At 49.7% G+C, this 14,588-nt stretch overlaps 1 protein-coding gene across 6 annotated transcripts in view; it reads left to right on the plus strand.

Moving 5' to 3' along the window:
• ST3GAL3 (ST3 beta-galactoside alpha-2,3-sialyltransferase 3) overlaps positions 1 to 14,365 on the plus strand; it is a 177,897-nt gene extending 163,532 nt beyond the window's left edge. For 3 of the 6 annotated variants that reach the window (XM_019751095.2, XM_019751094.2, XM_074334585.1), the window contains 3 exons: positions 8,653 to 8,799; positions 8,998 to 9,144; positions 13,303 to 14,365. In XM_019751095.2, the coding sequence (XP_019606654.1) occupies positions 8,653 to 8,799; positions 8,998 to 9,144; positions 13,303 to 13,392 (384 nt within the window). In that variant the 3' untranslated portion in view covers positions 13,393 to 14,365. Of the gene's footprint in view, positions 1 to 8,652; positions 8,800 to 8,997; positions 9,145 to 9,754; positions 9,958 to 13,302 lie in introns of those variants that run through there. The other 3 variants (XM_019751097.2, XM_019751096.2, XM_074334584.1) reach the window with 2 other exon arrangements.
• The last annotated feature ends 223 nt before the right edge of the window (positions 14,366 to 14,588 follow it).

Here is a 14,588-nt window from a genome sequence, read left to right on the forward strand (position 1 = left end):
CTGAGCGTCAGAGCGACAGCCTGGGCACCGGGCAATACCACCCTGGCCAAGATGGTCTGCACCCCACTTCTTGGCCTCCAGGACACTTACGTAAGCCCCAGACCCTAACTGAGCTGCTTGCCCCGACCTCTTGTAGATGTTGGCCAGCTGATGATGAAGTTTCAGGCACAGAGAACAGCACTGGCAACAAGTGTGGTATGTTTAGTAAAGTAAAAATAATTGAATATAACTGGTGTGTGACATGGGTGCAGTACTGCCCTTAGACTGGGAAAGGGGCGCCTGGCTCTCCTCCAGCCACATGGAGGGAAAAGGAATATGCAGGGTCGAGAGGGAAATGCCCACCCCAGGCCCATCCTCCCTTGCTAGGCCATTGCCAGGTACTGGAGACCTCGGAATGTCTTACCCCAGCAGTCGGTGCCAAGTCCACTTCCATCCCCCTGTAGGCAGAACACACCTCGCTGTGCATTCCCCTAAGCCCAGGGAGGGAGATTTGCAGAGGCTGGGAGCAGAACTTGGATGTGCGGGCTGCGGAATCCACACATGCGTCCCAGCACTGCTCATGGTGTGGGATGGGGCCAGGAGTGGGAAGAGAAGCAGGGAGGCCGGGCCAGTCTCCCTGCACCACCGTGATCCAGCACAGGTCTCTCGGAGTCAGAATTCTAAATCCAAACCTGGCCTTCCGGATCACTTTTCAAGGGAGCACAGAATATGTTTTATTTAACAGTTTGATTTATAACTTTCAAATACGTAGAATCTGAAATTTAGACATATGGTACATGGACTTCCACTTGGAATTTTGTCCCCAGCCCCCGAAATGTTAGGGATGAGCCCACACGGATGTGGGAGCAAGGGTTAGAGGTGAGGCTGGGTAGGCGGGGGACAAATGGTAAAGGGTCTTAGGAGCCAAAGTCATATCAAGGAGCTGGGACTTTGTCCTGAGGATTAATACTAACAAGCTAAAGAGCTAACTTTGTGCCGAATATATTATGTGCGTGACTTTTAATTGTCATAGCACAAACACACTACAAAGTTCAAGCTAGTCTGATTTCCCTGATTTTATAGATGAAGATAATGAGATTTAGAAAGGGTAAAGACTTGCCTAGGGACGTGGAGTGAGTAGTTAGGGTGTCAGGGTTCAAAAACAGAATGACTCGCAGCCCAATCTGCAAGCAGTGGGCTAGCAGAGAGCATGACGAGAAGGATACAGGTTGGGTAGTTGCTTGGTTCCTGGGGACAAGGGAGAGGGAAAAGGCAAGGGAGACAGGATTCCAGTCTGAGTTGTGAGGAAAGAATGGTGATGGCCAGATCCCTCAGGGGAAATAGAATAAGAAAAGAAACCTCTTGGGCCTTGGTTTCTTTAGGAGGAGACTGTACAAAATATTCTTAAAGGTCTTTTTGTATGATTGTAATCCATGTTTTGAGGGTTGTTCATTGTCTGAAATATTATAGGATATATTTGTACAGAAAGTAAATGGCTTCTGTATAACAGGCACTCCTGTATCTGTTGATTGGTTGATCCAGGTTAATCCTTAGCTCTGAAATATTTGCATCTGTAGATACCTTCTTTTCCAGCTCTTCTTTTTGCTTGCAGTTCTCTTAGTATGTCACCTGGCTCTTCCTCCCATTTTATGTACTGTGCATGTGAACATTCTTTGGATACATCTTATATGTACATATTTCAGTAAATAACTATAGCAGATATTAATATTTTAAACCTCTCTTAGTTTCTTTCCCACATAATAATAAGCATACCATGTGCTGAGACATTTGTGCACAACCCTGTCTTTCCCACTGTATTACAAACTCCTTTGGGGTAAGGAAAACAAAAACAAAACCAGACCTACACTCTGAATTATCCAGACAAGCTGTCTCAGTGGGCAGTGGAAAGCCGTGGAAGAGTTTCGCCCTGAGAGTGTCCAGATCAGATCTGTGTCGGGAAGTGAAGGAACTGAAGGAAAGCAAGCTGGGGGCTGTTTGAGTGACCCCACGGAGAGCTGGTGATCTGTCCTCCAGCGGGAGCAGGAGTGAACACATCTGCCCTACTCCTGGCTGCAGAAAGCAAGGCCATGGTCAGTCTCTCTGCCCCCAGACCTCTCATCTTGGCACGTAGACTGCTTCTCTCCTAACAGGAAGGAAGAGGCTGCAGAAGAACCCTGCCAGGGCGCAGGCCACACTTCAGGGCCTGGCTGGGAAGGTACTTTCTCCCCAGATGTTTTCCCCCATTGCTCTTGGCTGTTCTGACACGAGCAGAACAAGTTGCATCAGCAGGAGACTGGCAGCTCCACACAGATGAGCTGGGTCTAGACTTGACTGAGGCAGGGACATTCCTGGAGGAGGAGGGATTCAACAAAGAATGCAGCCCTCAGCTGACCTTGAAGAGAGGTTTGACCATTCAGGGCCAGTGTCATTGGCTGGCTTTATAGGCCTCTGTGTTGTGTCCTCTGGCTCAGGAAAACGAGATGTGAGAGGCCTTGGGCCAAATTTGATTAGGACTTCTGGGACCTGGCTGTGTTCGGGTGGCAGGCTTGGCAGTGTCACCCGCGAGCAGGAAGGCCTCCGGTGTTCACTGCCCTCCTGCAGGGAACCGGAGGGAAAATCTGGCGCCTCATTTGAATACATGTCTGTCTGTGTACTGGCCTCCCACTGCCATCTGGCATCGCCCGCCACACCCTCTGCTTCCCTGTCTTGGCTCCTGTGACACTCACTCATAATCATAATAGATAAGATTTATGGAGCTTTTGCTGTATGCCAAACAGTATGTAATCCTCACTAATACCTGGGACGTAGGTCTGGTCATTCTTGTTATGCATGGAGGAACTTGAGGCTTAAAGAGAGTACAGGACATGCCCAGGTCACACAGATGTGGGATCCAGATGTGTCCCAGGCTTTCCAGATTCCAGGGCCCGTGGTCTCCCACTGTACCACACTCTCCCTAGTGCCTCTGACCCCTCTTCCTGTTTGTTCTCAATGTCCTCCTCAGGCCCCTCTGTTTCCACCTACCCCTTAAATATCGCTGTTTACAGGATTCTGTTCCAGGTTCCTATCTCTTCTCACACTATGCCAGAGATTCCTAACCTGAAGTCAGCAAATCCCCTTAACTCACGGATTCTGTGACCTTCGGCAGTGGTATGCAAAATGTAATGTGTATGTGCCTGTGTGCATTTTTCTGAGAAGAAAAGCCATAGCTTTTATTTTAGGAAACAGGCTGTGGTTTTGTTGGTCCTTGATATTTTTATGGCTGGGGGAAGCACTGAAATGCCCAAATCATATCTTGGTCTTAATGTGCCTCCTTTCCCTGAACTTCTTGAGGGTGCTATGCCTCGAGACGATGATAGTGGTGGGGGAGGGAGAAAATAGAAGCCCTGAATTGTTCGCTGTGCCGGTTCTCAGTGCTCAGACACAGGGCTCTCTGGGCCCTGAGACCCAAGTGCAGGCCTCCTTTCCCTCAAGTCCTCCCATTGCTCTGCGCTGCTGCTGGCATCGAGCCCTAAGGCAGCAAGAGCTGCAGGGCTCCCAGTACCCAGTAAGCTGAGACAGAGACTGGGGGGCTGCTGCAAGGAGGCACGTTCTGCCTGCACGTACCCACTGCTGAGTACGAGCAGGGAGCTGTGTGTGTGTGTGTGTGTGTGTGTGTGTGTGAGAGAGAGAGAGAGAGAGAGAGAGAGAGAGAGAGAGAGAATCCTCAAATCTAAGCAGTCAGATCAGTTGTATCAGTCGTTTCTCCTCTCAGGAAAGAGTAAAGGTGGAAAGAAAGGCAGAAGCTTTACCCTCCCCACTGAAGCTTTTGTCAGAATCTCAAAGAGCATTTGACACAATAAGCTAACTTCCTACAGTTTCACGTAGTGGTTACATATGGGACTTTTAGCACAAGGAAAAAGCTGAGACGTGGTTTCAGAGAGGATATCTCATGTCACAGAAATAACTGGGTTCTGAAGTTGGATCCAGCTCAGATTCTCCCAGCTGTGTGTACACCTTGGACAAGTCCCACCGCCTCTCTGATCCTCAGTCTCTCTGTGAAATGGGATGCGGGACCCTAACTTACCTTAGAGCTCCTGGAGGTCAGAAGGGAGCTCTCATCCTTAACCCCAGACTTCCTGAGGTGGGAACAACAGTGATGATGATAAATGATGAGGCAGAAAGAACACCCATCTTGGAGTTACAACACTTGGGTTTGAATCTTGGCACAGCTACTTACATGACCTTGATCATGTTGCTTCATCTTGGGCCCATACCTGTAAAGTGGGTGAAAGTTGAAGAGATGTAAATAAAGTCAAGTCTATGAAAACTAGCCTGGAGCCTGGCACACCCCCAAGCTGTGCCCATTCCTGGCTTTCCCTACGCCTCCCAAGCAGCCCCTGCACTTCCTCCCCATTAGGTATGTGTGGGGCAGGCATGGGCAGGAGCCCCGGGGTGGGGGGGGAACTATTGGGGGACGGGCTGTGCCTCTCCTGGCACCTGCTGGCACTTGCCATTCCTTTCAGTCCACATCTGGCCCTCCCAGGAGGGGCTTCTCCCCAGTTCTGCATAAAATCTTGGCCATTTCTCCTCCCTTCCCTTTCCTACTGGGTCCTGTTAACCCTACCTTTACCTCCCTTGCACCTACACTTCTCCTGGATGCAGAGAGGGAGACAACAGGAGGAAGACAGACTGGGTCTGCTCTCAGTCTCACTGGTACTGAGACACAGAGAAATTGGCCCCAAGGGCCTATCCTTCTAGCTGACCATTGCAGGACAGATAGAATTTGCCAGAGAAAGATGTTGCCACAGAGGTGGGGCGACGTGAGGAGGGCATGGCTGGAGCAGAAACAGTCCATTGAAGGCAGCAGGTGAGCCTGAGGAGGTACTGACCAGTGGGGGTCTCTTTGCTGCCTCTGAGGGCAGTGGGGGAGCCTTGGGTGGACTTCATGTCTCCTTTAACAAGCTGCCTGCCGGGTGCTATGCTAGGCTGCAGAAATGCCCTGCGGGGTGGAGGGTCACGACGCACCGCCAGTGATGACCAGGGACCCATGAGCTGGGCACTCGGCCTGAATTATCTCATTCTCACAACAGCTCATAAGATAAAAACTGTTAGTATCCTGATTTCTCCATAAGGAAATGGTGAGTTCCTTGCCCAGGCTCTCCACACAGGAAGTGACCAGAGCTGAAGTTGAATCCAGTTCCTTCAGGTTGCTATAACAAAATAGCACAGATTGGATGGCTCGTAAACAACAGAACTTTATTTCTCACAGTTCTGGAGGCTGGGAGTCCAGGACCATGGCACCAGCAGGCCTGGTGTTTCAGGATGGCTTCGTGGTTCACAGATGGCCTTCTTTTCGCTATGTCCTCACTTGGCAGAAGGGCAAGGGATTTCCCTGGGGCATCTTTTCTAAGGACATTAATTAACTAATTAATTAATTAATCCCACTCATGAGGGCTCCACCCTCATGAATTAATCAGTTCCCAAAGGCTCCGCCTCCCAATAAATCACATTGGGCATTAGGTGTTCATATTGTCACCTCCCAAAGGTTAGAGGTCATTTCTGCCTTGGGAGGAAGAGGGTCAGGAAAGAGGAAAAAGAAGAAGGATATGCTGAGTCTTAACAGACGAGCAGGATGGATGAGGTGGAGAGACATGGGAAGGCCGTTAGAGACGTAAGGAGCAGCGTCAGCGAAAGCATGGAGGCATGAATCAGCAGGCGGGAACTTCAGATGGCCTGAAATGGAAGCGGTAAGGGCAGATCGGGCTTACTGGCTAAAAAACTTGGATCTTCTATGGGCAACGGTGATGTGATCTGCTTGTATATAGAAAGATCGTTCTGGTAGAGAGTAGAAAAGTGATTTGGAAGGCAGAGGCAGCCCATTCTAAGCATTCATTACATGTTGAATAAATGGATGGAATTTAACATTTATTGTTCCAGTCGCTCTACTGGGCTCTGGGCTCTGATCAGTCAACAAGACACACTGTAAAGGGCCAGTCCCTAGGATAGTCCGGTTGAAAGGTGATGAGACCTGGACTTCCGGTGGTAGCAGTGGGTTTGGGAAGAACGGGTGGGTCTGTGGGGTTCTAAGAAGATAGAATCCAAAGAACTAGATGACCAGTCAGACAGGATGGGCTGCAGAGGTGAAGAAGAATCTAAAGTGGATTCCTAGGTTTCTGGCTTTTTGGAGGACATGAGAGGATAGGGCATACAGGAGCAGGAGCAGATCTGCGGAAACTAGAAACAATTTAGATGTCCAACAACAGAGGACTGATTAAATACATTATGTACCTCCCTATGACAAAATTCATAGACAACATTCGGTTATAGAGGTGTATCATTTAACCAAACCTCTATTGTAAACTTGGATTTTTTTTTTCTTCTGGTTTTTCACTTTCACATTATAAATAACATTGCAATAAGCAGTTTTTTACAAAGGTCTTCACCATTCTGATTACTTTTAGGAGAGAAATGTTACTGTCAGTCAGGTATAAACAGCTTTGAGGCTTTTCATTCGTATTCAGACTGCTTCTTAGAAAGTCTACACCAAACTTTACTCCTAAAGTGTAGGGGAGTTTCACCTCAGCAGACCACCCTAAGCAGTAAGATAAATACATAGATACACATAGACACATTTCAGAGGGTAAAAAAATAGTTTCTGGCTATTTTAATTTGCATTTTTTTGTCACTATCGAGTTGACTTTTTCATGCTTACTAACTTTATTTTATATTCTTTTCCCATTTTTATGGAGTCTCGTTGATTTTTCAATGAATTTTTTAAATATGTAGTATTTATTTGTGACAAAATTTTTCCCACTTTTTTGTTTCCCTCGTAATTTTGCTTACATTTTGATGTAACAAAGCACTAAAAATGTTTACAAAATCAAAATGTTTACTTTTTTCTTTATTTCTAACATTGCATTAACATTTAGGAAGTTCAATGATAAAATATACATCTAAATTTTTTTTCAGTTTTACTTTTTTAGCATCTAGTTGTTTTGTGTGTAGTGTGAAGACAGGCAGTAAGCGGACATTTTTTTTTCTAAATAGTAAATTTTCAAACGTCACTTACTGAGAAGATCATCTTGTTCTCACTAATGGTGACGCTTCCTTTATCATAACCTAAGTGTGTGTTTGATCTGCTTCTGGGCTGTCTCTTCTTTCAGTGATCTTTGTGTTGATTCTTACATGTCTATCAATGTTTTTATAATTGTAAATTCATAATGTACTATTTAGTTTTTTAATTTGGGGGGCTATTTTTATCTGTTAAATATTTGGATGGGTTTTTAGAATCCTTTTGGTAAATTTGGGAAAAAAAATCCTATTGGAATTTTTCTTAGAATTATGTTAAGCCTACATTCATCTGGGAGGGGGGTGGGGTGGAGGATTGATATTATGATAATACTCAGCCTTCCCATCCAAGATGTGGTTTGTCCCATTTTTTTTCCCAAGTCATTTTTTTTAGATCTCTCAATAAAGGGTTGTAGCTTTTTTATTTTTATTTTTACTCTGGGTCCCACATATTTAAATTTATTGATCGGTATTTGATTATTTTTTTGTTAGGATTGCAAAGGGGATCTCTTTCGTATTACACGTGGTGACTTTCCTGTTGGAGTACAGATCCTATTACTAAATTATTTTATCCATTCTAAGTTTAGTTAATTGTTTTAGGTTTTCTAGGCAAATGACAAACTCCCTGAAAATAACAAGTTGGAGTCCATGGCTTGGTAATGCCTCCAGTCTTCTGAGTTGGTTTGTGACTTTCTTTAGCAGCATATAGGACCCCAGTTTTTGGGGTGGTGAAGGTGAATGAATGGGTTGATCCCAAGTTCAGGGTTTCCCTGGGCTGAGGCAATAGAAGGGCAAGGGCTGGGGAGCTGAGGAAGTTCAGAGAGAGTAGCAAAGTGGTATGCTTCAGGGACTTGAACAGAAAGGCAGGGCTGGAGACTAGAGGAAGGGAGAGAGTTAGAAAGAAAGTTGCAGCCCTGGAATGGACACTGGAACATCAAGTTTCAGAGCTCATGCCTTTCCACAGTTTGGTACTAAGATCCCTAAGGGAAGAATGACCCCATTTTGCAGTTAAACTGAAGCTCAGAGAGCTTGTCACTTGCCCAAAGTCACCCAACTCTAGTCAGTGGCCGAACTGGGATTTGAGTGTTGTTCCAGAGCACTTACATTCTGTCTTTATTTTCCAGGTTCACTTTAGAACAGTTGACTGAGAGAGCAAGGAGAGTCAGCAGAAGGGAAAGGAGGCGAGCCCAGCAGAACAGATAGGAGAGCAAGGGCAGGCTCCTCCTGGGCCCCTCAGTAGCTATGCAGGGGTGGGGGACAGCTGGGCCATTGGGTCTTCCAGCTGCCCCAAGAAGCTCTTCAGGCCAGAGCAGCACGCCCCAGTGTGCCACACCCTGTGCCCCACGGTGCAACTCACACTGGGTCCTCCATTACACACTGGCGCTACCATATGCTCACTGTTCCCACGATATGCCCTTATCTGTGTCACACACCCCGTGTCCCCAGCACACACCAAGTCCTCCCTCTACCAGCTGTCTTTATTCCACGTCCCAGGCTCCCCAGTATGACCTCATACCCCCCACCTTGTTTCTCATTTGCCTGTACACGCTTTGGGTTCCCTGCCACTCACACAGTCCCATCACAAGCTGTGTGCCCAGCTCATGCCCACTTATGCTGTGTCCACAGAGTGCATCGGACGGCTTCTGGAAATCTGTGGCCACTCGAGTGCCCAAGGAGCCCCCTGAGATTCGCATCCTGAACCCATATTTCATCCAGGAAGCTGCCTTCACCCTCATTGGACTGCCCTTCAACAACGGCCTCATGGGCCGCGGGGTGAGATAGCTGGGCCCTAGGAGAGGAAGAACGGGAACTGGGTCAGAGTGGCCTTGGGAAGGAAGGACAGGGCAGCAGGGTGGGGACAGAGGGCTCGGTCCTCGGGAATGGAGCTCAGCTCTGAGTTGCTTAGCGGAGGGTCTCAGCCTCACTCAGCCCTCCATCTGAACTCTGCGCCTCCTCCCTTCCCTCCTCTAGAACATCCCAACCCTTGGCAGTGTGGCAGTGACCATGGCACTACACGGCTGTGATGAGGTGGCAGTCGCAGGCTTTGGCTACGACATGAGCACCCCCAATGCACCCCTGCACTACTATGAGACCGTGCGCATGGCAGCCATCAAAGAGGTTTGAGGCAGGGTGGGGGCACAGCCCCTGGGCAGGGCTGAGGGCGGGGGCACTTCCAGCACAAAAGACAGGCTCTGACTATGTACACAAGTAAATGGTAAGGGGATGAGCCGGCAGCTGCTCCGGCTGCCCAGAGCTGCCAGGAAGACGCCCCACCCTCAGCTAAGTTGGGACACTGGAGATCCATCCCTGCCTGCGGGCCTCTGACCACCAAGTATCCTCTGTGCCCCAATCCCCAGCCTGCCCCTGAACCCAAAACCCCTCTCCCCAGCCTTCTTCCTGAACTGTCCCCCCCCCCCCCCGCCCTGGTCCCGCACCTGCCCCCCGTGCTCTTCCCCAGCCATCATACGCTCATCTCGGCACCAGTTCAGAGCCATCCGCTCTACCTCAAGTCCTGTCTTCGCCCCAGATGACTTCCTTGCTCCCTCAAACAACCCATAGACATTGCTTCCGGTCTCAGGACACCCCTGGTACCCCCTCTACCCTGCCCTAAGGCCAAGCACCCAGAATTACTTCCCAGGTAACCGTATATTCAAGTACCTTAAAGTTCAAGAGTATTACAGTTCTCCCAGCCTGTCAGTCAGCCTCTCTTGCATGTCTCCCCTCACAGCGAGAGCCCATGTGGAAAATCTGGACCCCACTGAACAACCGCCTTCGCTTCTACCACTAACCTTCCACTGAACCCAGCCTGGAACCTGGATATCTTGGGCTAGCGCCTGAGCAGCTTCTCTACTCCTGCATCTGGGTGGGGGGCTTTTGGAGGAAATCTCCCATCTGTGCAGGTCACAGTTCTAGAAATGTAGGAGTTCCCATCTCAGCTTGCCCTCCTTCCTGCTCACGTCTTTCATTCCCTTCTCCAGTCCCCACTACACTGTTCCAGAGCCGTACACGCCCCAAAAGCTCCCACCACGCTCCCCTCCTCCAGTGACGGCTCCTGCTAGGTCATCCTTGGCCTGCCTCACTCCCACTTGGCCCTTCGGCCCTCACACCCTGCTTCCCCCTTACCTGGCATGACTCCCACCAGAGTCACCAGGGACTTTTCTCAAGGCTGCCGAATCCAATGGACACATGTAAGTCTCGTCTTTCCTGATCTCGCAAACACTTTTTTATGTTGACCACTCCTTCGTCTTTGAAACTCTCTCCTGCTTAGACTTTCGAGTCAGTAATTTCTAGTGTTCCTCTGATTTCACTTGCCGGTCTCGTTCTCTTTCTCAGTGTCCTTGATTTCCGTCCGCCCCTTAAGAATCGGCGCTAGCCAGGGCTCCCGCTGGACCATCTTCTCTCCTCACACTACCTGTGCTCCAGGAGGCTGACATCCCCGGCCGTGGCTTCAGTTACCATTTACACTGTTTTAGGCTTTCTGGTTCATTCAGATTACCTCAAGTTATTGGAAGTTATTTCAAGGGAATAAGAGAGACTTGGGACTCTCACAGGGAACCAGAAACAGCCTTCCAGCTGGGCCTCCTGTTGCCTGGAATGAGGTTCGGGAGTGGGAAGCCCCTCCTGGGCCCCGGAGCTCCAGAACTGTCTTATCCCCTCAGTAGTGGCTCCCACCCTGCCTTATTACCTGACCGTTAGTCTTTCCATCTGTCTTTCTTGATGTATCTTCTTGTCTTTGTTCCCTGCCAGCACCCACTCCAAACTATTGTCACAGCTTTTACCTGCCTCCTGGCATCTATTTACTTGTATATTTGGTCTCTTACAAATTTCTTTTATGTAAACTTGATGTGAAAGAGGGTGAGAAACCGTAGATATAGGCAGTGGCTAGATCATGAAGTGCTTTCTCTGCCACAGTGAGGAGTTTGGATTTTGCTTTGAAGGCTGGAGGAGTCCATAAAAGTGGAAGCTTTTGGGTCACTGTGGCTGCAGCATGAAATATAGGGGGGTACAGGACAGGAATAGCAAATCGTTAGGAGGTTATCCCAGGGGTCTAAGCAAGAGATGAACACCCCTAAACTGGAACACGGCAGAGAAATCCGGGCTAGAAATGTAGGTTTGTGACTTATGAACAGACTGCATGTTCAAGGCAGGCAGGGATGAGATTTCTTAGGGAGATGATAGAGTAAGAAGTGTAGACAGTTAGGGCAGCACCCTAGGAGCACCAATATTTAATGGCTGGGTGAGAGAAGGGGGGTCAGCGATGAAGACAGGAAGAGGGCTGTCAGAAGGAAGGCCCTCCTCAGAGTGTGGGCTGTGCGTGGGGTGGACAGCTGCATCCAGGGGTCCTGGTGAGGCTGGGGACCTGGGATGACCAGGATCCCACCCCAGCCCATAGACCGTGTGGGCAACGTTCCCAGCTGCCCGCACGGAAGGAGGACTTGGGAAAAGAGAGCGCTGAAGAGGTAGCACTGCCCGGGCTAAGAGCTACACTCCAGGCAGACTTTTTTGTTTATACTCTTTTATTATGAACATTGCCAAACATACTCATAAATGTGGAGAATAATATCATGAGCGCCTGTGTAGCTGTCGCCTGCCTCCCTCAGTCACCGCACACCGCCATTGTTTCATCTGTTCTTCTCTCATCCTTCGCCGCCCCACTCATTACTGGGAACAGGTCTCAGATGGCACATCATTCCAAACATAGATAATTCAGTAAGTTTCTCAAAAAGATAAGGGCTACTTTTATTATAATACCATTATCATACTAGAAAAATTAACAATAATTCCTTAATATCATCAAATATCCAGTCCTCTGCTGCCCTTTCACCCCTCAGTGACCCCAGGGGGCAGTCTGGAAGCTGACCTACCAGACTTCTTCTTGGGGAGTGAGGGAGGGGTGGGGTGAGTAGAGAGCCGTATGAATTTCTCCATTGGCTTGGATTCTTGCCCTGTCATTCCTCCAAGCCACCATTTTCTTACCTATAAAATCTAATTTCATTCAACACATAGTTACTGAGCACCTACTCTGTGCCAAATAATCCTTGTCTCCAAAGAGAGACAGTGAGCTAGATGCTTAAGTCTTCAAGGTGTGAGGGCAAACCACCCAGGGGTGCCAAGGAGGGCCAACTCATAGCTGGCAGAGTATGACAGGAGCCTCAGAGGAGCCGGAGGTTTGAGGGAGTCTGGAGGGATAAGGGACAACTGTAGACGCAGCAATAAAGACTAAGGAAGACCTGCCCACCTCTAGGCACTGTGGAGTGTGGACGTGTGGGAAGAGTCACCACTGAGCATGTGTCCGGGGAACGCTGTCCTTAGTGGCAGCCAGCTTTGTGGTTAGCACAAGTAGTTGAAGGGTATGTTCAGAGAAGAGGAATACAGGGAATTTTACCTGAGTCTCAAATTGAAAAGATTTGAAAGGTTGGAGAGGGTTAACTGGATCAGACTAAGGACCGGAGAGAGCTTTAAGTTCTCAGTACCAGGAAGTCGTGGCTCTTAATATTACCACAGTGAGGGTCACTGCTGGCAGATGCGATGGGGCAGTCAGTGGGTACACACGACGATAAGGCCATTGGCTATTGGCGTTTTTTTCGTTCATTCATTCAATCATTCAATCCTTTTTCATTCTTTAAGAGACTTAGTCATCAAAGCTTCCTGGTAAGAATACTGGGGATGGGAAGGGGAAAGAACCTGAGCCTGGGCGCAGCCTTCCGCTAGGAGAAGGCAACTTCTTCCCTGTAATTTCCATATTAGCAGTAAGATGAGCCTCTTGTCCTCTGCCCCCCTGGCTCTGATCTGAGAGGCAGGATTTCATCAGCCGCCCCCAGGCCTGGAGAGTGGATTACATCAAGCCAGAGAATGACTAAGCCACCCCATGCAGCTCTTTCCAGCAGGGTCCACCCCCAGGCCTGGGCCGGACCTAAGTGACTCACATTGCCTGTCCATAGGGTGCCTAGGACCTGGGTGCCCCGGCCATGCTGCCGGACAAGGAGGGCTTCAAGTCTGGGAACACAAATGAGAAGTCTGTATCTCCTAAGACTTGGAAGCAGTTAAGAGGCATAGTTCTTCCGGGATGGGAAAAGGGGTTAGAAGCTTACATTCTCTGAGTCCTGGGAAGGATGAGCTGTGGCACTTCTAGAGCAGATGTCCCACAGTCACAGCATCGGAAGGTAGTGGTCAGAAGAGGGCACCAAGCCCTGGGATGGTGCATGTTAGCGCGGCTGTGTCCCAGCAGTCACCTGGGCTGCCCAATTGACCTCTACTCCATCTCTTTCCTTCCAGTCCTGGACACACAATATTCAGCGAGAGAAAGAGTTTCTGCGAAAGCTAGTGAAAGCACGTGTCATCACTGACCTAACCAGTGGCATCTGAGGTGGGCCCAGAGGGCATATGGCCATGGAGGTCTCAGCACCGCAGGAGCAAGCCGCAGCCCCCGCCACCTGCACACTTCACTGGCCTTGGTCTGGCCCTGCCTGAGAGGCACAGGAGTCTTTAGACCCAGAGGACAGTGCCAAGAGGCCCCAGGCGTGGCAGGGCCTTGGCAGGGCAGCCAGAGCTATGTCTGCTCAGAGGCCAGCCTCAAAGACCAGCATGTGGCCTCACTCAGCCTGGGCCCTTGAAGCCAGAGGGCCAGGAGGCCACTGGCCATGCCCAGCAGGCCCAGCATGCAGGAGGTGGACACAGGCAGCAAGGCTGCTGCTGGAATTATTTCTCTAATCAGTGTTTCGTGTATTATTTTGTGAATTGGGGTGGGGGGGAGGGAAGGGATAATTTATTTTTAAATAAGGTTGAAGATGTCAAGTTTGGTCCACTTGCCATGCAGAAAGAGGCCCACTAGAGGGCCCATCAGGCAGTGGTACCAGTGGGCTCCCTGTAGAGAGGGAGTGCCATGACTAGACTGTACGATGCTCCAAGGCAACAGGGAGGTGGGCAGGATCTCCTGCCAAGCCCCTCCAGCTCATGACACTGTTTGGCCTTTCTTGGGGAGAAATGGGGTATTCCCACACACCAGCCCCTAGCTGTCCCACAGGGAAACTCTGGAGCCATCCTTGAAGCCAACAAGACAGCCCCTGGGCTAGAGCAGAGAACTTCATTGCTCAGGAGGCGAGGCCTGGCCCAGCCTGATGGGAATGGCCCCTCCCCAGCTGCTGCTGATCCATAGGCCAGTGCCCCAGGCCTGGACTTAACAACTTGGCAGCTGTTCTTCGTTTCAGCAATGAGACTGCCAGGTCTTTGGGTTCTGCCTTTAGCCTGGACCAGAGGGAAGTGAGGCTCAAGGACCTTACCCAGGCTGTGGCAGCCATCCTGAGCAGCCATCATGGAAGCAATAAAGCTCTTCCCTGAACCTGGCCTCTTGCTTTCTCTGACTCTCCTGGAGCCTCAGCAACTGTGCTAAACCCAAGGGCCATCTCTCCAACCCACAGGTTCCTGGGTCCCTTACACTTCTCATGTCAACTGCAGGACATGGGTAGCCCCCTGAGGGCCTGCTGGCGCCTCTCCCATGCCACAGCCGTCCACCCGCTTTGCCTTACGACAGGTAGACCAAGGGTACCAGGCCTGCCCCAGAG

The sequence above is a fragment of the Rhinolophus sinicus genome, linkage group LG06 (assembly GCF_036562045.2).
Source record: "Rhinolophus sinicus isolate RSC01 linkage group LG06, ASM3656204v1, whole genome shotgun sequence".
Lineage (NCBI taxonomy): Eukaryota > Metazoa > Chordata > Mammalia > Chiroptera > Rhinolophidae > Rhinolophus > Rhinolophus sinicus.